General features: G+C 52.3%; 1 protein-coding gene across 1 annotated transcript in view; it reads right to left on the reverse strand.

Annotated features, from left to right (window-relative positions):
• Positions 1–2,357: 2,357 nt before the first annotated feature.
• Positions 2,358–19,841, reverse strand: part of BCL9L (BCL9 like) — a 48,312-nt gene continuing 30,828 nt past the window's right edge. Inside the window, exons 2-8 of the mRNA XM_079326737.1 lie at positions 15,875–16,238; positions 14,080–14,202; positions 12,537–12,747; positions 11,684–11,768; positions 8,863–11,260; positions 8,186–8,446; positions 2,358–6,953 (exon numbers count right to left, since the gene is read on the reverse strand). Of these exons, the coding sequence (XP_079182863.1) occupies positions 5,794–6,953; positions 8,186–8,446; positions 8,863–11,260; positions 11,684–11,768; positions 12,537–12,747; positions 14,080–14,202; positions 15,875–16,175 (4,539 nt within the window). The 5' untranslated portion in view covers positions 16,176–16,238 and the 3' untranslated portion in view covers positions 2,358–5,793. The remainder of the gene's footprint in view (positions 6,954–8,185; positions 8,447–8,862; positions 11,261–11,683; positions 11,769–12,536; positions 12,748–14,079; positions 14,203–15,874; positions 16,239–19,841) is intronic.

Consider the following 19,841-nt stretch of genomic DNA (forward strand, 5'->3'; position numbering starts at 1 on the left):
TGGTATAACTTCTTTTTTTTTTTAATTTTTTTTTTTTTTTTGGCAGCTAGTTGTATGGCTATTTATGGGTTCTGAGAGCAAGGAGACCACTGAGAGTAAGGGATAATTTCTCTTTGCTTTTGCAAGTCTAGAGGAAATGTGGCATTTTGCTTGGCACTATGCTTTCTAATAGTTTTCCTCCACCTGCACCTACAGGCCTTTCAGAGATTAAGTGCATCCAGATGAACACAGGACAAACCTGGGTCGTGATCTTGCCCTGAACTGCAAGTATGCAGAAACTGCTCAGGGCAGCTTGATAATAATTTGGTTCAAAATAAGAGCGGCATCTTTTCCCATCATTAATTCTTGCACTGCAGGCTGGTGTGTGGGGAAGCCCCAGCAGACACTCAAGACAACCTGCTGCTGCCTAGGAGGTCTTGTCACAGTTTAACGGAGCAGTGGGCCCACAACACTGCTCCATGACATTTCTGATCCTAAAGAGTGCTGTGGCCTGAACTGTGGGAGAGCCATACATACCAATGTCACATGAGCACAACCCTCCTCACATCTGCTTTACATATCACCTCACATTTTAAGCAATGTCAAAACAGTTCTCCTGTGGCAGCAGGAATTTTGTGCTAACCTCACTTCTGAAGTTCATCCCACTAGCAGAGAGCTCAGTCCCAGGTGAGTTTCAGGTACTCAAGGGCCCTGCTAAAAAGACCAGCCATTATGGAAAGGGGCCACATTACCTCAGCCTGGCTCAGGCAGTGATCTCAATAGCTTGATCTCATCTTGTGACTTGAGGAGAAAACTCACCTAGTGTAAGGCAGTCCACCATTTCCTGCAGCACCGCAAATTCAAAGGGGAAACTTTCAAGTAATGGCGATACGGTTGTTCAGGCACGTACATGCAGCGCAGAAGGGCAAGTCTATTAAGCCTGCACTTGTGTTCTCCAGGGTTGTACCAGTGATCTCACCAGTGTACTCACTGCAGATGCATTGTAAACACCTACCCAGCAGGTTATGGTGGCAACTGTGTTTCTACAGGAAAATGTTACTGAAAAAAACAATAGTCAAAGTGTAAAATTCTTACAGTGGTCACAAAGTAAAAAAATCTGCACTCCAATGAGTGAACAAATTAACCATCTATTGTTACTATAGCTTTTAGCACTGGCATGTACAAACCTTTAGGAAGTACCTTTTGAGGTAAGCTGTAATAAACAGGTGAATAAAACACCATCTTCTCATGTATAGTGCTTGTAAGTATTTGTCTGTAACTGTGTCATTATTCAAGGTAGGTGCATCAGAGAGCACTAAGTGAGCAGATGGTGCCTTTCTGACAAGCTCTGCTCAAATGGCTCAGAGGAACACCTTGCTCAGATTCCCCTTCACCAGTGCCACAGAAGACTCTGTTGTGGTCCGAGTCAGACCAGACCTCTCTGCTTTATGGAGCCTCTTCCACTAACTGCCCCTCCTGCCCCAGTTTTACAGCAGCTGCTAACCTGACTGGAAAGTTGCCCTTACACCTACATTTGACTCAGCCTGGGAATGGCTTGGCTCAGACCTGGCAGACCTTCCCCAAAGAGTTGCCACTGTTCCTCCCCACGGCTGCCTGCAGCCAGCCCGCTGAATGGTGACAAGAAGAAAGCAAGAGGAACTTTCCTTCACTGCAGAGGAAGCTCTGCTTTCCATTCAGCAAAACCCTTGCTGTGTCTTCAGAGTTTGCATGGCTGTCCCATCACCTTGCTCCTTTAATGGGCTTCCCTGCTAGGTACTCACACTGCCGAAGTCACCCCCACTTCAGCCTCCCCTATGGAGCTCTGCCCCTACCCCATGGCTACCAAGGGAGGCAGATGCACTCTGCCCACCCAGGGCCACCGGGAGGGAGACTGAGCCAAGGGGAGCTCCAGGGTGGCTCCTGCAGAAAGCAGGGAGATGGTGTGTGGGAAGGCAATGTCACCATCATCCACAGAACCTGCACCCCCAGGTCCCAGACTGTGCTCTGCAAAAAAGGCTCCAGCAGACAAGCCAGAGGAAGCTCTGGTCTCTGATGAAGGCAACCCCAAAGATGGGTACACAAAGACCCTCACAAGCAGCACACTGCCCTGCATTTCCTGCAGAGCAACCAAGTCTCCCAGGAGACAGAGCTGGGGCTCCAGCAGAGCACTCTGCTACACACACACTGATCACTGGGCCGTGGCAGGCAGTGGAGCATGCATGGGTGAGTGCAAGTAAGGGAACGCATGAATGAATGTGTGCCTGGGAGTGCTGCCGAAAAGGGGCTCCCCCAATGCCCACACAATCCTTCCAGCACCTCTCATACTCTGTCTCTGCTGCAGGCCTGTGGAAAATCACACGGAAAAAGACAGGCACAGGTCAGGTCTTGAAATTTGTCTTTTTAATAAAAAGGCACCTATAAAACAGGTCAATACATTACAGGCAGCACAGATACCCAAAAACAAGCCTAAAAATTGTTTCAAATAAAAACCAATAAGATGTCTTCACATATTGTATTTATATATTTATATTTATATATATATTTATATAATGGTACAAAATGACTGGGGAAGTTTCTCCATGGGATGACAGAGAACAGGTCAGTCAACTTTACCTCAATGTGAAACCTAATTCCAGGTGTGTGATAATCCCACGTACTGAAAGATGCAGTTTACCAGCATTCACTTTTCTGGAGCTGGAAAAACATGGCAAAGTTATGGCTAAAAGACAGGCAAACCTTCTACTGTGATTAGGTGGAGTCAGTACACAGAACTCAAGGTGAAGAGCCGAGCAATAAACTACAAGACACAAGACTAGACACAGGTCACGGGCAACCAGCTGACAGCAAACCTTGCCCGTGTCTAACAAGGACTGGCTGTCACTGAGCCTCCAAAGGAACTCCTGCCACAGTGCTGTTCACAGACATGGTTGGGAGCAGCGCCCAGGGCACAGGAGTGTCAGGCTGCATTTCTTCTCCCCATTGTTCAGCCATCACAGTGGTAGGGGTAGGGCTGGTTCCACAGCAGTGGGATTTTGCAGGAGAGCACCAACTGCAGCTCTGACCTAGCATCAGGATTTCCCTTTTGTATCCCGGGCTGCTGAGTCAAATGGCTTAGCTTCTGATTTGTCACTGAAGGACAGGTCTTCCTCCTGTTGCCAGGCAGAAATAGCACGGCACTGCCATGTCCCTGTGAGTGCTCAGCACTGCTCTCCTGAGCTCTGCACGGCCTGTGCCACGGGCCGCGGGCTCCTGCTGATCCAGGGACAGCGCGCTGCCGACAGACCGAGCACTGCAAGCCCCATGCAACCTCTGGCTGGGCAAAACGGACGACGAGGAAAATACAAACACATGGAGATCTCAACCAGGCTGAAACAACAGCTATCTACAGGCAAACAAAAAAACTCCCATATAGAAAATGTTATGGCTTCAAATTAGCCAAGACTTGCTGGTGGGCAATGAGGAAAGTTTGGGACTGTAATTGGTATTTGGATGTTTGTGAGAAGCTACCAGCAGTCAACACTCTGAAGAGCAGCCAAGAGAAGCTACAGCCTTTCAGACAAGTCAAGCTTAGAAAGAGCTACATCTGTTTGAGCCACATCCTCCTGCATGAAACATACACCTTTCAGATCGAGAACCCAACCAGTTAACATGTCAGGTCCAAAGTCTGGGCCGAAGATAATTCTTCTGCTCCAACTACCACAGCAGGAAGGAGAACTTCTTGTGACTGTTCCTGTTTTACCACTTCAAAAAAAAAATTTTACTTGCTCACATTGTATACAAAAACCCCTCACAAAGCAAGAGACTAGAGCAAGACCATTTCCACAGATCCAAACCCGTGCTTCTCACCCAGCACTACAAAATGCCCCAAAGCTTCAATGTATTCCCAACTGGACTTTTTGTTTCCATCTTCTCACAGACTGGATCAAGATGGCTACTGAGCTTATGTTTCAGCACCCACCAGCCTTTCCAAACAGCTTGCAACCTGATAAAAAGTGTTGCTGTTCACTCACTACTTGGCAATCTCCCTTTCCAAAGCCCTCTCCTCCTTGTAACAGCAAGCTGGAAAAGGTGAGCTCTGTTATAAGAGAGGTAGTGTGTTAAGCCTGGCTCTGCAGAGATAATCCTCCAGCAATTGTGTGTCCCAGGTTTACCACTGGATGCTGGAATTGAAAGTCCCCACAGAGGTCCAGAGATACTGTGATGTGTGCAAAATCAGCATGCATCACAACACACTCCCCTCTGTGAAAAAACGTGGGGAAGACCATCAGGGCTGCAGGCAGGAAGACTTCATGGAGTACAGGATGGAGAGGGTGGAGTGCATCCAGAAAAGCCAGAGTTGTCCAAATGGCATGTTTCTGCCAACCTAGGAATGAGAGGCTGCAACTCAACTTTGGCCTCTTCTGTCTGAAGCACAGGATGGCCATGCCTCTGACACTGCTGAGGTAGAGTATTGCACTCAGGGACAGGTCCTCTTCAAGAGCTGGATCTCTCCTGTGCTACAGGGCAGGGCTGCTGCCAGTAGCTCAGGTTATGATGGAGTAAAGACTGCCTGCAAAACTCTACAGATGAAGGACTGACAAGCACCAGGAAAACCTGGGAAAACTTTCAATGGCGGGGGAGTGTGACACAGTGGTGAAGGGTAATGGATGGGTAATAGGCTGGTGTAGGAAGGCTGCAGAAGATCAGTGTTTCCAGCTAGCCTCTCCTGGAAGCACTGGAATGCATCACCTCATCTCAAAGCCCCCCTGCCCCTACAAATCACAACACCTTACCTACAGGGAACACAGTATGAAGGGAAGAGAAGGGAGTAGAGGTGACAGAGCTGGTCAAGACCTTCAGGTCCAGCATGTTGCCATCTGCAAAGCCCAGATTCCTGATGCTTCTCCAGCTGAAGGGCCAGCATCCTTCCCATCCCAGACACAGCAGCTTCTCCAGAGAGCAGCAACAGCTGCATCCTGTAAAGCTGTGGCCTCTGCCCTGCCAGATGAGCACAGCTTCAGCAGCATTTCACCAGAGCTACAGCTTGGTGTCCCCTGCCCCCCTGCACTGCTCAGCAGTTATGTTTGTGTACCTGGCAGAGTATCCATGGATCCACAGGACCTGAGGTCTGCATGACACTGTACCACCCGTTCCTCTCCCACACGTGCAAAACCATTCAGATGAGTGAACAACACAGGTCTGACAGAGTCTCTCTACAATGGCATCTCTCAACACCCTGCACACCCTGGGGATCCTCCTGCCCCCCCAAGGAGGGATTTCAATCCTTGTACACTGTTGCCTTTAGCATGTTTTTTTTCTTTCTGTTTTTTAAAACATGTTTTGAGGCTTCTATTAAAACACAGAAATACAGAACAATTAAAAACCAGCACAAATTTTGCCTTTCTCAGCGACCTATTTACAGCTAGTTCCAAAATCCCTCTTGCACATTTTGGTTGCTTAAAAAGGAAGGACAAAAAAAATAGAGGGGGAAAAAAGGGGCAAGAAAAACACTTGATGGAGGAAAACCATAAGTGAAAACTTTACAAACTGCCACAAGATCTGGATGTCCCTGGTCACCACACAGGTTTCAAAATAACAGCCCCACTCCCAGCCTCTCCACCCTCCTCTTCCCCAAAAAAGAAAGGAAAAAGAAACCCAATTCACATCAAGTTTACTGCACATCTGGTTTGCTGTGTAGAGGCGAATCTGATATGAAAAGCATCCCACATGGTGTCCTCCACTGGCATTGGCCCCCCAACCCGCCCCCACAGAAAGGTTTAAAAATGTTTGTAGGGGCAGCCCCATCCCCTCCCCAGCCCTGAGCGCCCGTCAGGGTTAAAAAGGCAAGTTTGCCATGTTCCCAGGCCCAGGGATGTAACTCATCTGGCTGTCCAGGGAGACACTCCTCTGCCTCATCTGGTGTGTGACCATGAGGTTCTGCTGAGGCGGGGGCCCCATGAGAGAGCCTTGAGGTGACATCATGTGTCCTGTCTGGGCATACATCTCCCCTGACACAGACATGCTTCTCTGCTTGGCCTGCATCAGCATGAAATTCTGCTGGGCCATCAGGCTCTGCTGCGGAGACATCATGCCCTGGTGCATACTGTTGCCCATCATGCCTTGCTGGGGTGGTATGCCTGTCCTGCCCAGCATGGGCACTTGTCCAGGGTGGCACATGGGCATGCTGAGTCCCCTCTGCATGCCCTGCTGCCCGGGAAGGCTGGGAGCATTCATACCTGGCCGCGCAGGGGGCTGCTCAGCCATCATGTTCTGCAGGTTCATGAGGTGGAGGTTGGAAGGCTGAGATTTGGGTGCCTGGCTGTCGTTCTTGGGGAAATACTGCAAGGTGCTGCTTGGCTTCTCTGATGGGATGATCCTGGACAGGTCAAACTCTGGGATCCCCGTGGGCGTGGGGCGGATGACCTCGCTGAGCTCGGGGTCGTTCAGCACCGACGCCACCCCAGGAAGCACGGGCGGGTAAGGGTCACCAATCCGAGGAGGGATATTCTTGCCCATCATGTGCTGCTGAGGGGGCATCTGGCCAGGCTGTTGGGAGGGAAGGTCCTCAGGTGGCAAGGGCATCCCTGGCGGGTAATGCTGCTGCATCCCAGGGCCACCTCCTGCACTGGGGGCCAAGGGCATGCCTCCGGCAGGAGATGGCATGGCATTGTGGGGCTGCTGCATACGGGGGAACACGAGCTGGTTAGAAGGAATCATCTGTGAACTGTTGGGCACAGGGCCACACTGCTGGTTCAGCGAGTCCTGGGGACCTGGAGGCAGCATCATGGGGTTCGGGGGGGGCACGCCCGCCCCTGGCCCACTCGGATGCATAGGAATGTTGGAGCCCAAAGGGTTTGGGGAGGACATCATGGAGGAAGGGGGCGGTTCATGGGAAAGGGGCTGCTGACCAGGCAGATTCATTCCCATGGGGCTCTGAGAGGATCCAGGCCCCACAGAGTTCAAGTGCAGTTGATTTGGCTGATTCCCCGTCACACCTAAAGGACAGGAAAAAGAGAGAAGCGTTTAACCCTTCCTACAGACCTTGCAGGGTGGAAAAATCCACATACCGAAAGCCTGCCAAGCAGTTCTGCTCAGAACGCCCTGAGCATGGAGCATGATGCTCAGTAAGAAGCTCCAAGATGGGCTTACAAAGCACCAACATCAGGAAAAGGTGTCTCCAACTCCAGCTCCTCAAGCCCACCAACACCAGAGGGCTCCTCCAGTTCCACCCAGTCTCATGCTAGATTTGTAATTTCTTACATTCCCCTGATTTTAATGTCCTGGCTGGCTCAGTGTGTGCCCTAAACCATAGTCTCATCAGGGCTCTCAGCTGCCTGAAAGACAGCAAGGAGTGACCTTACACCACTGCCTGCCACAGTTTGCTAGCCAGCAACCCTGGGTGCTGAGGAGGGCAAAAGCAGAAGAGCCAGCAGTCTGACACAGGTGCTGTCTGGGCAGGAAGGCCTGTGCCCATCAGAAAAGCAGAGCAGCCATCAGTGCCTGCAGAGGCAGCCAACGCATTTGCATGCCTGCAGTCAACCTAAGTGAACTGCTCAGTGGTGAAAGAGTCAAAAAATTGATTTTTCATTTTCAAAACTGTCAAAGATATTTATCAGACAGCTTTAGACCCCTAAATCAAGTGGTAGAGCATGTTGGAATTCCCCTTTGGGCTGGTCACCACATGACAAAAAACACTAATTTGCCTAGATGTCCTCTCCAGTGCCATTAGTGGAGCGTATCTGACCTACTGAAATCACAACTGTGCTACAACACAGCCTTGCCTGTTGCAGGCACTGGGGCTCCACTCAAAACACCAGACACCTAAGTCTCATTCAGAGCTTCCCTGTCCCTCTGTACAGGAACACAAGGGCTCTGAGCACCAAACCTCTACCTGCAAGTCCTGGACCTGAGAAAACTCCAGGAACCATGAAAACTCAGGCTAAATACATCTATATGGGTAAAGGTAAAAATCTTGCAGGTCCTGTGGAAGGACTCCTCAAGCCAGATCAGCTCAAGTCCTTCCACCCAAGCCAGAAGCTGACAGACAGCCTGGGCAGAGGGCAGGGAAGTGCACAGACTGTCACAAATAGGGGGAAATTTAAGCTATGTGACATGGCAGTCATGGGGAGATCAGCGTTTCTAATACCTCTTCCACCTGCTGCTATGGGTCCACTGGCAGCCACAAGACAATCTGACCCCTCCCAAGCCCACCTGCAGAGGCAGATACCTGACATACTTCCAGGTGGGAGCATAGGCCTGTCTGGCAGCAGCTCATCATCAGAGGTGGCGATGGTTTTGATGGCATTGTGGTAAAGTGGGGTGGAGCTGGGCATGGCATACTTGGACATCTGGGACATCATCAGTGAGAGGGGGTTCTGGGAAGGGGATGGGTCTGGAGAGGAAGTAAAAGGCATGTTTGGATTCATGGTGCTAGAGGTGCTGCTGGCTGGTGCGGAAGAGCTGCTCCGAGGCCCAGAAGGGAGAGAACCTGCAAGAGAGAGATCAACTTCGTATTGTAAGCCACACACTATGGCTTGCTCCCACCAGAGAGCAACCCTGTTCCCTCCTCCTGACAGCAGCGACCAGAGGAGGCTGCAAAGCACAGAGCTGGCCTAGTCCAGCACTCTGTGGACTCTGAGAAGAAGACACCCTGCTCCAGAGCAGTGACAGACTTCCACTTAAACCTGCCCGATTGCACAGCACAAACACAGCGTTTGCTGCCTGTGTCACAGATCTACCTGAAGAGGCCTTGGAAAAAAATACTTGCTCTGTAAGATGTGGGAACAGGCACAGGAACATGTCTTCCCACTCCAGAGAAAGCTCGTGGGCTGGAGAGAAACCCTGTCCATAAACTCACCAAAACTAAGCACAGACATGCACTCGCATACAAGACACCCAGCATACCCTGATCCAGTGCTCCGATGGAAGCAGATGAGTTCATATTGAGAGTCTGCTTGCTCTGGTTGACTCCTGGGCTGGGCATGGTGGCTTTGGGAGATGGCACCCAACCAGGGGAAGAAACAGCCATAGAAGGGGACTTCAGGCGGCTTGGTGAGCCAGTGGGAGACCGGACGTTGAGAGAGGAACTCATCACTTGGGGGGACTTGAGAGGTCCAGACTGGTTTGAAGGTGGAATGCTGACCATCTGTGAAGGTGTCTGTGGGGACTTGAGATTGGCAGATGGGGAGGTGACGAGTGGTGAATGCACCTGGCTGAGGGTGGGAGACTTGAGGTGACCCATACTGGGGGAATTCATCTGGTTGATGTTGATGGTGAGATCAGAAGGCCGGCGGCCCAGCCCCCGGGAAGGTGCCAGGTGCATGTTTGCCAGGTTTCCCACTGGTGTGGGAGTGGGATTGGAGGCTGGAGGCAGAGGAATGTGGCTGAGTCTGGTGGTGCCACTGATGCTCCCAACAGACATGGTGCCCTGCTCAGGGCTGAACATGTCTGAGCCACTGCCCATCTCCTGGGGCAAGCTGGGGTAAGACCCTTGTCCAGACGAGAAGCCTTGCTGTCCTTGATTGGGGAACTGTGAGGGAATCATCATTTTCTGGGATCCTGTTAGTATTGCACTGCCATTGCCATTCTGAGCCCTAACCCTGGCCAGCTCCTCAGGGTTCATGCCCTGGTGTGTCATCATTTCAGGGCCCCTCATCTTCTGCGACATCATCATCTGCTGCTGTGGGGTCATCTGAACATTGAGGTTCATGTTCATGTTCATATTGACATTCATGTTCATGTTAAGGTTGCCAGGGCCCATGTGTGTGTCCATGTCCCGAAGGCCTGACTGACTCACAGGGGGGCTCAGCATCCCCCGAGTGCCTGCAAAATCCATTCCCATTGGGGCACTGCTCAGGCTCTCACCCGTTATCTGCCCAGCAAACATAGATGGATCTATCTGCCTGTGAGCCTGCATCATTCTCTCCATTTCCATGCCCTGGCTCATGGAGTTGCTGGATATCCCCATTGGCCTCTGCATTGCCACAGGGCGTTTCTCCATGAGCTGATGCCGCAGGATCTCCTCTCTGGCACGGGGATTCATAAACCTTTCTGGGTCCCCTTGCCCCGGTGGGTAGGGCAAGCTGCCTTGTGGAAAGTTCCCAGGGCCTCCCATAGGAGACATATCATCACTCCATGCCATGCCAGGCCTGACTGGTCTCTGCATGGCATTCATGGGCCCAAGAGCATCCAAGGGCATGTTCTGCATCCCTCCAAAGCCAGAGACTCTTTGCATTTGATTCCCAGGGAACCGTGGCCCAGGGAAGGGTGGCCCGCCCCGCAGCTGCAGAGGGTCCTGCACATCCATGGGTCCCCGCAGCTGGCTGCCCATCCCTGGTGGCCACTGCTCTCCAGCCTTGCTGTGGTAGGGTGGTGGAGGCCCACGCATCATCATGCTCCCCATTGACTGCGGGATCATGATCTCCTGCATGGGCCGGCCGTGGATGCTGATCTGCTCCTCTTTCCGTCGCTTTTCCTCATAGTACTCTTCCTGCAACTTCCTCCAGGCCACTTGCTCTGGTGTCAGGCTGTCCTGATTCAGCCGCTGCATCATCATGTTCATCTGCTGTCCCATGTCAGGGCCAGGGTGGTGGGGCACCTCGTGCTCCAGGCCAGGCCCACCAAGGCTCTGGGTCTGGGAGATCATGGACTGCAGAGGCTCTTCATACTTCTTCACGTTGGCAGGGGGCACTGGGGGCTGCGCAGGGGCAGCCTGTGGCTGAGGGGCAGTCCCCCCCTCACCCACATTTTGGCTGGACTTCAGGAAGGGCTCGGCCTCCCCACTGCGCAGCAGCAGACGCTCAATGTCTCTCAGGGTCTGCAGAGAGCGCTCTCGGTGCTCCAGCTGCTCCTTTGAGAGCCCTTCTGAGTTCATGGTGTTCCTGGGGCCCAGGCCTGCCTGCCCATTCCCTGACATCCCTGGGCCTGGGCCCTCTCCAAGGAGGCTGGAGCTGGGTGCGGCGGAGGAGTCCACTTGCCCAGGCTGGATGGTGCTGGCAGATGCAGTGGGCGTATTTGGATGGTTACTTCCAGGCTGGTTGTTGCTGCTATTGTTCCCCAAAGAGTTGGGAGTCAGATCTCTCCGGCCATCTTCACTTGTCCCTTCCTGAGGCAAGCTGCTGGGCGCAGGCAAAGGTGTTTGACTGATGGCCTGAGGTGGTGGGGCTGAAGGCTGTGGTGGGGGAGGCTGCGGCTGTGGTTGACCTGCTTGAGGGGCCAGTGGTTGGGACTGTGGAGTGTTGGCAGCAGGAGGGTTAACTGGAAGTGGCTCAGCAACGCCCAGCACTTTAGGAGCAGATGGTGCCTGGCAGAGAAAAGGGGAAGAAACTTGAGCAGGGAAAGATCCCAGGAAAGTATTCTTCCCTGCACCCTGCAGGAGACCTCTCTGTCCCAAAACGAAGCCTCATGGCAGTTCACCTTCATTCCTTGCAGGAACAAATGTAGGTACTACTACATGATCTAGGAATGCACAAGCAGGTACTCTGTACATGCGGCTGTGGGGGAACATGCCATGCCCCATCCCAAACTTTTCACAACTGACAACAGCAAGGACTTGTGCCAACGAGATTTCACAGCAAAGCAGCTTCCCACACCACTGAAAGGGCATTCTGGCAACCCCTTCTTTCACAGCTGAGCCAGGGGATGGGGGAGAATGGCCACATCAGCCAGAAAGGGTAATAGTTGGCAGCATGTGCCAACAGGAGCAGTTGGTTCACAGGTGCTGTACCTGGTCTAGCTTTGCCCGTGGGACGTTCTGTTGATGGTAGGCCAGAATGGAATCAGCTCGGCCCTGCAGGACAGCTTCTGCAGCTCTGGGGAGAGAGCACAAATCACTTAAGAACAGGCATTGGGCCCCATCCTACCCATTCAAAGCCCCGGTTACCACCTCCGCTCTTCAATTCTGCAGGAAGAAGGAAATCTCTGGAGGCAACCAAGAAGGGGGAATGTTCTCAGAGTCCTCCCATCTGTCCTGCACAACCCCCAGTGAGGATGATCACTTGCCATTCAATTTCCCTCTTCCCATGTCCTGTGACAGTCTTTGCTCTGTGCCTGCTGTCCTAAGGTAGTTGTCACCAAAATGCTCTGAGACCTCCCACACTGAGCATGTGGTACAGCAGAGCTGTAAAACTAAACAGACTAGGCTAAACAGACTAAACTAACTGCTAAGACTCTATAGGTGAGACAACGCAGGACAGAAGAGAGGAACCATGTGGAGAACACCATGTGTTACATTACACTCCCTGTGACACCCACCCCGCATATAGTTTTGAATCAGACCAGCAGCCCACACTGCTTTGGGTGAATCATTGTATTGGATGCTGACTAGATGGGCTCTGCAGTGGTTGAAACAGAGTGCGGAGCCAGGCTTCACTGGCAGGAAGTGGGCATTTAAGTCCAAGTTTGCCCTTTTGCAGTGGCTGCCAACACACCTCATGAACTTCAGGGATTTCCCACCCTGTGCAAGCAGAGGGACACAGGTTTCTCCAGCTGTCTTGTGCAACAGGCAGGTGTGACAGGGCTGGCCGGGTGTGGGAAGGCCAGACAATACCAGTGGGGGAGGTATGGGGTTTACTGCTTACGTGTTAGCAAGGTGCGTTGTGAAGACGTAAACGAACTGTGGAGGCTGTTTCCCCGCTCCGCTGCCGCCGCCTCCTGCCGCCTCCGGCCGCAGGCCAGCGCCAGCACCATGGGGCACGCCAGGAGCACTGCTGTCACCCAGGGCAGGCAGCGGGTTGGACCCTGGGCCGAGCTGTGGGGCCGCGGACATGGCAGGATCTGCTACATGACAGCCTGGGGAGAGAGCAGAGAGCTGTGGGCAGGATCTGCTCCATGGCAGCCTGGGGAGCAGGGCAGAAAGGCAGGGGGCAGGATCTGCTCCATGGCAGCCCGGGGAGCAGGGCAGAGAGCTGTGGGCAGGATCTGCCCCATGACAGCCTGGGGAGAGAGCAGAGGGCTGTGGGCAGGATCTGCCCCATGACAGCCTGGGGAGCAGGGCAGAGAGCTGTGGGCAGGATCTGCTCCATGACAGCCTGGGGAGCAGGGCAGAGAGCTGTGGGCAGGGGGCAGCACTGGCCCGCCCAGCCCGCAGAACTCATTGTCAATCCTCAGTGTTATTCTGTAAGATCCATAATTAATATCACTAAGCACTGCAATTACCAGAGGCATGCTTTGCCTTCCTCTACCCTCGCCCCTTAACTCAGCTGCTCCCTGCTCTCCTCCAGCTGCCTCTCCCTATTGCAGCAGCTCCTGCAGCCCAGCCCTGCCACTGCAGGGAACCCACTGGGAACCCGCTGCAGGGACACGGGCGCTGCCTCCCTGCCAGCCCCTGGCTCCTGGGCAGCCCCACCGTGACCCATTCCTGCCAGGCAGATCTGGGAGCAGATAACAAGGGACACAGCACTATCCCTTCCTGCACAGGTTGCACAGGCTGTGGATTGTGCTGAGAAGTGCAAGTGGATGGTTTGGAGAAGATGGCAACAATGTGCTTTCCCACGTGTTCATGCTCTCCAGCAGACAACATGGACATCTTGGACCCCACAGGACCTTGCCCCATCTCTCAGATATCCTTCCTGTTAACAGTTTGAAAGCCAAGTGAATTGTAGATACATTAATGTCAAAGAATGCTGATGTTTTTGGAAAACAGAGGAGGCCGACACTTCATTGTCCCAAAAAGTGCATACCTTAGGCCAGCTCAGCTCTGCCTGAACCACTGTCGAGACCCCAAGAGTCTCTTTAGGCTTGGCTGTCTTTATAACACAGCTGCAGAGAGAAAGGTGCATGGCCTGGCAAGGACTCAGCTGCTGCAACAAGAGCAACACACATCGCACTCTGGCTGCCTTTATGACCAGGGTAGTGTGACCAGAGCAACGTACAGAAGGGACATACAACCTCAACACCTTTCCCTCCAGCATCTCAGTAGCATCTCTGCAAAATGCGTGCCAAACCTCACTGCATGGCAAACATCCTCACAAGCACAATGACCACCAACTGCAATGGGCCCCCACACACTCGGCTAAGCGGGCACACACAGGCAAAGCTAGAGGGGGAGTGTCATCAGCCCTCCTGAGCCGCAGAAGTAGCCGGCTTCACTCAGGCCCAGAGCTGCAGGAGGCAGTCACTCACTGTGTGCACTGCTGACGGGCTTGTCGTCTTCCTCGCTGTCCGGCCCAGAGCACCACTCATCGCCGCTGTACGGCTGCTTCCTCTCCAGCACACAGCGCCGCTTGCTGCGGGGAGCCACCTCACCTGCAAAGGGACAGGGCCGCCACAGCTGCTTAAGGGGCTGAAGAGCTGGGGTTCCTGCCCAGCTGGGTGCTTCACACTGCCAATGCCAGCCCAGCCAGGACGCACTGAGCAATGCGCCTTATGCTAACACCTGCCCAGCACTTTAAAGAACCTGAAGCATCTGCTCAGTCTAGGCTCCTTGTCTTAGCAGCCAGATCTAGTGAGACTTCCCTGTGAGAGCTAAAGTTTGAGAATGAGATGTATTTCTTACTGCCTGAAAGGAATCCATGCACACAGGATGTCTACCTGCAGTTCCAAACTACAGAGCTTTGGGCATTAACTCTAAATTTAAAGGGTCTGTGATTCAGAAATTAAAATTTGAATATAAAATGGGAAGGTGCATTCATATCCTTTGTAGGAACAAGAGACAGATTCTGCCCTTTGTCAACATCAATCAGACAGGGGCCTTCATGCTCTCTATAGTATGCTCCCTCCATGTGTCCCCCCTCTCAGATGGGACTGAGGCAGCTCAGAGAGGAAGTGGCTTGCCTAAAGGCACTTGGAGACTCAAGGAGAGCAATCAGACACAGGATGAATAACTTCCAATTGTGTGCTTTAACTAATGAAACATTGTCTGGCCTTACTTTTTTACATTGTCTTTTTTACACCATGACCATATTCACATGATCTGTCAGTGTATTACAAACATAGGAGATTCAGGCATTTCTGATCAAGCCATTTTAATAATATTTCTGTGGAAGTGTGGTTACAAGACAGTTTTGGGATAAAACTACAAACACGATCAGTGGTGTATGGTTACCCCTGTAACACTGTGGGGAGAAAGTCTTCATGGTGGCAGGAAGTCCATTCAGGTACATTCTACCTGTTCTTCCACAGCACAGCTCTGGCCTAAACCAGTCAGGCAACATGGCTTTGACTGTGAAAACAAACCCTTAGGGGCACAAGCCAGGACAGCATCTCAGTGTCTGCGGACCAGGTGTGAGTCTTGGTGGGAACCAAGAGCACAACTGGAATTTCTCTTCCTACAACTGTCTGTGAGATGCTCAAGTATCCCACATAGCCACTGAGCACAGAGCTTGATGGAATGCAAGAGGTTACAGGGAAGGCCGTTGAGGACAAGGGAAGGCAAAGGGTTTAGAAGCACTGACTCAGCCCTTTTCCAGATGCCACATGCTGTAACAAAAGAGTTATCCATTGCTTATGAAACCACAGAACTGTTCAGACGGTGACCCTCACAGCAACTCCTTGCTAACCATGACTGAGTCGTTGGGCAGCTGCACCACCACAAAGAACCTCTCTAACAGCAAGGAGATAGAAAACAACTCAGTCTCAAGTTAAAAGTTTGCACATTGCACATGCAGGGGCATTCAGTGTAGTTTCAGTGAACTGTGTTGTTGCTTAGATGGCCTCAGTAGCCTGTGAAAACCAGTGCCAGATTCTGGGTGTAACAAATGGTTTAGGGAATGAAATGCAAAGCAAATGAGAATTCAGCACTCCGGTCAAAAAACTGCAGATGTGACAAGCAGTAATGCAAAGTTACACAGGCAGCCAGGACAAGCCTGAACAGATGACACAGCACAGAAATCAAAGATGCTTCTATCCCAAGTCCTGCCAGGATGTTTGTAGCAACTGAGAGGAGGACATGCTGAGGCAAGATCTAGGAGAGCATTACCTTTTGATTCTGTGTCCTGTGATGGGGTGCTGGCTTCTCGCTGTTCTCCAGAGTCCACCGAGATGCTTCGTTCCCGCTTCACCTTGCCCTTCAAGGAGCTGAAGTTTGGGACAGCATTCTGGCTGTTTTTCAGTCCAGAGTTGCCAGGGGAAATCTGAGTGGTCTTGCTGCCATGGCTGCCTGCCCCCACACCCTTTGATCCCAAGTTACAGGTGGGTGCTTGGTTCACATTGTGGTGCTGGGCCAGGGCACTGCTGCTGCCTGCCTTGCCATGGCTGGGCAGTTTGTTGTCAGGGTGCATTGGCTTGGCTAAAGCTTCCCACAGTGCCAGTGGAATGAGCTCCCAGGCCCTTCAATCAGAAACCTGCAAGAGAAAAGAGCAGCAAGTCAGCATGTTGTCCCTCACACGGATGCAGCTGCTGGGGGCACAGCCCAGGACCAGTGCACTGGGGCTGTTACTCGGCCACAGGGCCAGACAAAGTCCATAGCAAGGCACAACCCAGAGCTGCTCATGCTGGGAATTAGCCTTGGTGCCTTTGAGCAAAAAATCCTGCTCTGCAGTTACTCACTTGCTGACAAGCTGTAAACTTTCACCCAGGCATGGCAGACTTGCCAGTACTTCAAGGAACAGCCACAGACACGTGAGCCCTCATTTCCAAGGCCAGGATGAGAAATGGGTGCTCCATGCTAGACTGGCCCTTTGGTGAGCAGAAGCACGCTCAGAGCTATTTTGCAGGTATTCACAGAGCTTAGACAACTTTGTGACCCTAGAGAGAAATCTGGTGCCCTACAGTTTTCAGGAACCCCTTTTGCTGCTAAGTAAGTTTCCTGTGCCCTGCAAAATACACAGAAGACAACTGAAGAGACAGTCTTGACACAAGCCAATAAAGAGAAAACTGAACAGAGCAGGGCACAAAGGTTGAGGCAGCTGAGAAGGAGGCAGACGGTTGCAAGGCAAGGGCAGAGCCGGGAAGCGCAGGCTCATCAGACAAACTCTGCTTCTCCCAGGGGCCTGAGGGACAGCTCCATTTCATGCTCTAAGGCTCTGGGTTAAAGCAGGGAGTGTTCACTTTAGCAGGAGCTTCCAGCCCAGCAGGATAATGAAATGTGCCACAGGCTTGCTCAGATAGCAGGATGATGCTCACCTGCCCAAAACCCAGCTCAGCTTTCTGAACATTCCTGCAGGCTGAGGCAGAATCTGGCAGAGAAGAGGAGGTTAGGGCAGAACACAGAGGTTTCGGGGCTAGGGACATGCATGAAGCTAAGTAATGCTGCAGTAGCCCTCCTTGAAGGATCTAATTCCCTTGACAAAGTCTCCTGCTCACACTGAGAATATTCCCCTTGGAACTCTGCTTAGGCATTACAAATCACTGGGATGCAGCTCCGTATCACACTGTGTATTCTGGAAGGCCCCCACAAACCCTTGGTCCAACACACAACCCTGGTAACTACACCCTAACCCTATCCCTGTCACAGTCTTTTTTACTTCTTGGGGAGGCAAGAGGGAAGGAGAGTAAACCACATGTTCATGGAAACTGAGGTATCACTCTGTTTGCTCACATCCACTATATGTTTTGCATGACACCCCCACAATACCCGAGAAGCTTTCCTGTGCACAGGCTGAGGAATTTCCCAGCACACAAGGAGGGGATTGCTGTTGTCTGCTCCTCCCATTTGGACCACGCAGGCGAGATGCTGTGCACAGATTTCTTCTGCCACCCAGGGACAGGAAGCACCAGCTCCTGACCAAACCCCACATGTCTAAATAGCACCGCAAGAGCTCAGCAGCACTACACATGCTACTCCTGGCCTGCTGAAGGTGACCCTGGAGATGCCACTAGCAAAAGTCAAATGCTCACTCTACCAGGGCAAATCACTGCACCCTTGCAAAGAAAGCAGAGTGAAGCCCCTTTTGCAGACCCATTATCCCTGAAACATTGAGACATCCCTGCACAAGGCGCAGGCTGCAGCTTGTCATGCACCATGAGCAAGTTCTGTGCCTGCAGAAAGGTTCTTCTCTGCAAAGGGGTCTTCTCAGCACCTGCCTCCCTGCAAGCTGAGCTGGGGGCTGCTGGCATGCTATGCAAACACTGCTGTGGGCACAGCCCGCCCAAGCTTGCTTCCTCAGTTAGTGGGACCCTTCATGCACAGCTTGGCCTAACATTCATTGCGTCCTAGCCAGGAATTGTTAGTTGCTCCCTCCTCCTCCACCTCCGCCCCACACACCTCGGTGAGGGCTCTGCTCTACCCGGAGGAAGATGGTGAGCTCCAGTGATGATTAATTTTCACAGCACATAAGGGAGTTGCTAGCCCTTTAAGTGTCAGCCAGTCTCACTTGCTCGCTCTTGTTCTCCAGAGACCTATTAATAGCAGCTGGAAAGATCACATCACTCTCTGGATATTTATACCCCTCATTCCACACCAGGAGAGATTTATGTCAGAGCTGCTGTCCCAGTGCCTGCCCAATTGCTCTGTCAAACCACTTGCAGGGGGAGGGGAGCTGAGCAGGGAAATAGATACGGAGAGGGCAAGCAGGGAGGAGGAGAAGGTCCATATGGCACAAGCTGCAGCATTAAGCACACACGCTGCTTGCAGCCACTGGCTGGCCAGCCACAGGTAGCCTTCAGCCCCACTGGAAGAGGCTGCTGCCAGACAGCATTCCAGCAAGCAAGTCCTGCAGCAGCTCCTGCTGCGGGTGGCCCAGAGGCCCTCCCCCACCTCGGCACTCCCAGCCCCTGCAATGCTCTGCACCGCAGTCCTGAGGGTCATAAAGCCACCGACGCCATGCTGTGACTGCACCTGCTGAGGAGCTGCTTCCATCTACACGGCAGGCTGGGAGATCCAGGTCTGCCTGTGGCACATCTGCACGGGCATGATACTGTGCTTGTAAGACCCCAAAATGCTTCACTGAAAATGGGAATGCTTGGCAGCACCCAGCACGACTCCAGTACAGCCCAGTACGGTGAACACTTCAGGGAGGGAGGAAGAAGCCCGGGGCCCTGAAGACCCCACGCCTGCAGAGTCCACAGACATACCTCCTGTCCCTCTGGTCCTCAAATGAGACTGCAAGAAACACACACCTCGATCCCAAAGGACCTGGCAGGTGCCATGACAAAACCTTCAGGCACTGCCTGCAGCATAGATGGGCCTCATCACCTGTGAGGTTCCTCCAGAATGTAACATTTGGGGGGACCTACCTTCTTTCTTTATTTTGGACTAGGCTGGTGCTCCAGAGAGGTCATTCAAAACCTTGCCTGAGGTAGGATGGAAAGCTACCCTGGGCTGACAGAGGGATTTGGCTAAACTTTGGAAAGCCCTCCTCTTCTAAGTGTCCACTCAGAGTGATAACACTTGCCTTACAATTCCTAATGGGACAAATGCCAGAAGCAGCTGCCTGAAGATTCTGCTCTGCTGTCAGGAGTAGTAACAGCTGGATTCTGTTGCAAATGGTAGCAGGTATCCGCCTCAGCCTCTCATCTGTCTGGACTCAGCATGACAAAAGGCATCTCGACTGCTGTAAGCTCCTTCCACACACCGTGAGATTCAAACTAGATTTCAGCAGGCATGCCATACATCTGGGCCACAGAAGACAATTAACTACAAAGTAGATACACTGACACCAGGCGACAAACAATTCAAAACATCTTGCAAAGAACATGACAAAAAAAAGACTGCATAGAAATCTTTCTCTGCAATTTAGCAACACACCCACTCCAGTCTGGTAGTTTTAAAGACAATAGCAAACTTAATTCCCAGTGGTTAAAGCAAGGAGATAAGATTCCTGGCTTCTGCTCCCAGCTACCACCAAGTCCACTTGTGAGCCCAAGCAAGATGCCTGGGTTTGGGATGCCTTGGTTCCACCATTATTACACAGGGGAACAACCCATCCAACCTCATGCACGGAGGGAGGCTTTCAAGGCACAGTAAACATCTGCTGAACAAAGGGCTACATCCAAATGCAGAGAGT

The sequence above is a fragment of the Erithacus rubecula genome, assembly GCF_903797595.1.
Source record: "Erithacus rubecula genome assembly, chromosome: 25".
In the NCBI taxonomy this organism is placed as follows: Eukaryota; Metazoa; Chordata; class Aves; order Passeriformes; family Muscicapidae; genus Erithacus; species Erithacus rubecula.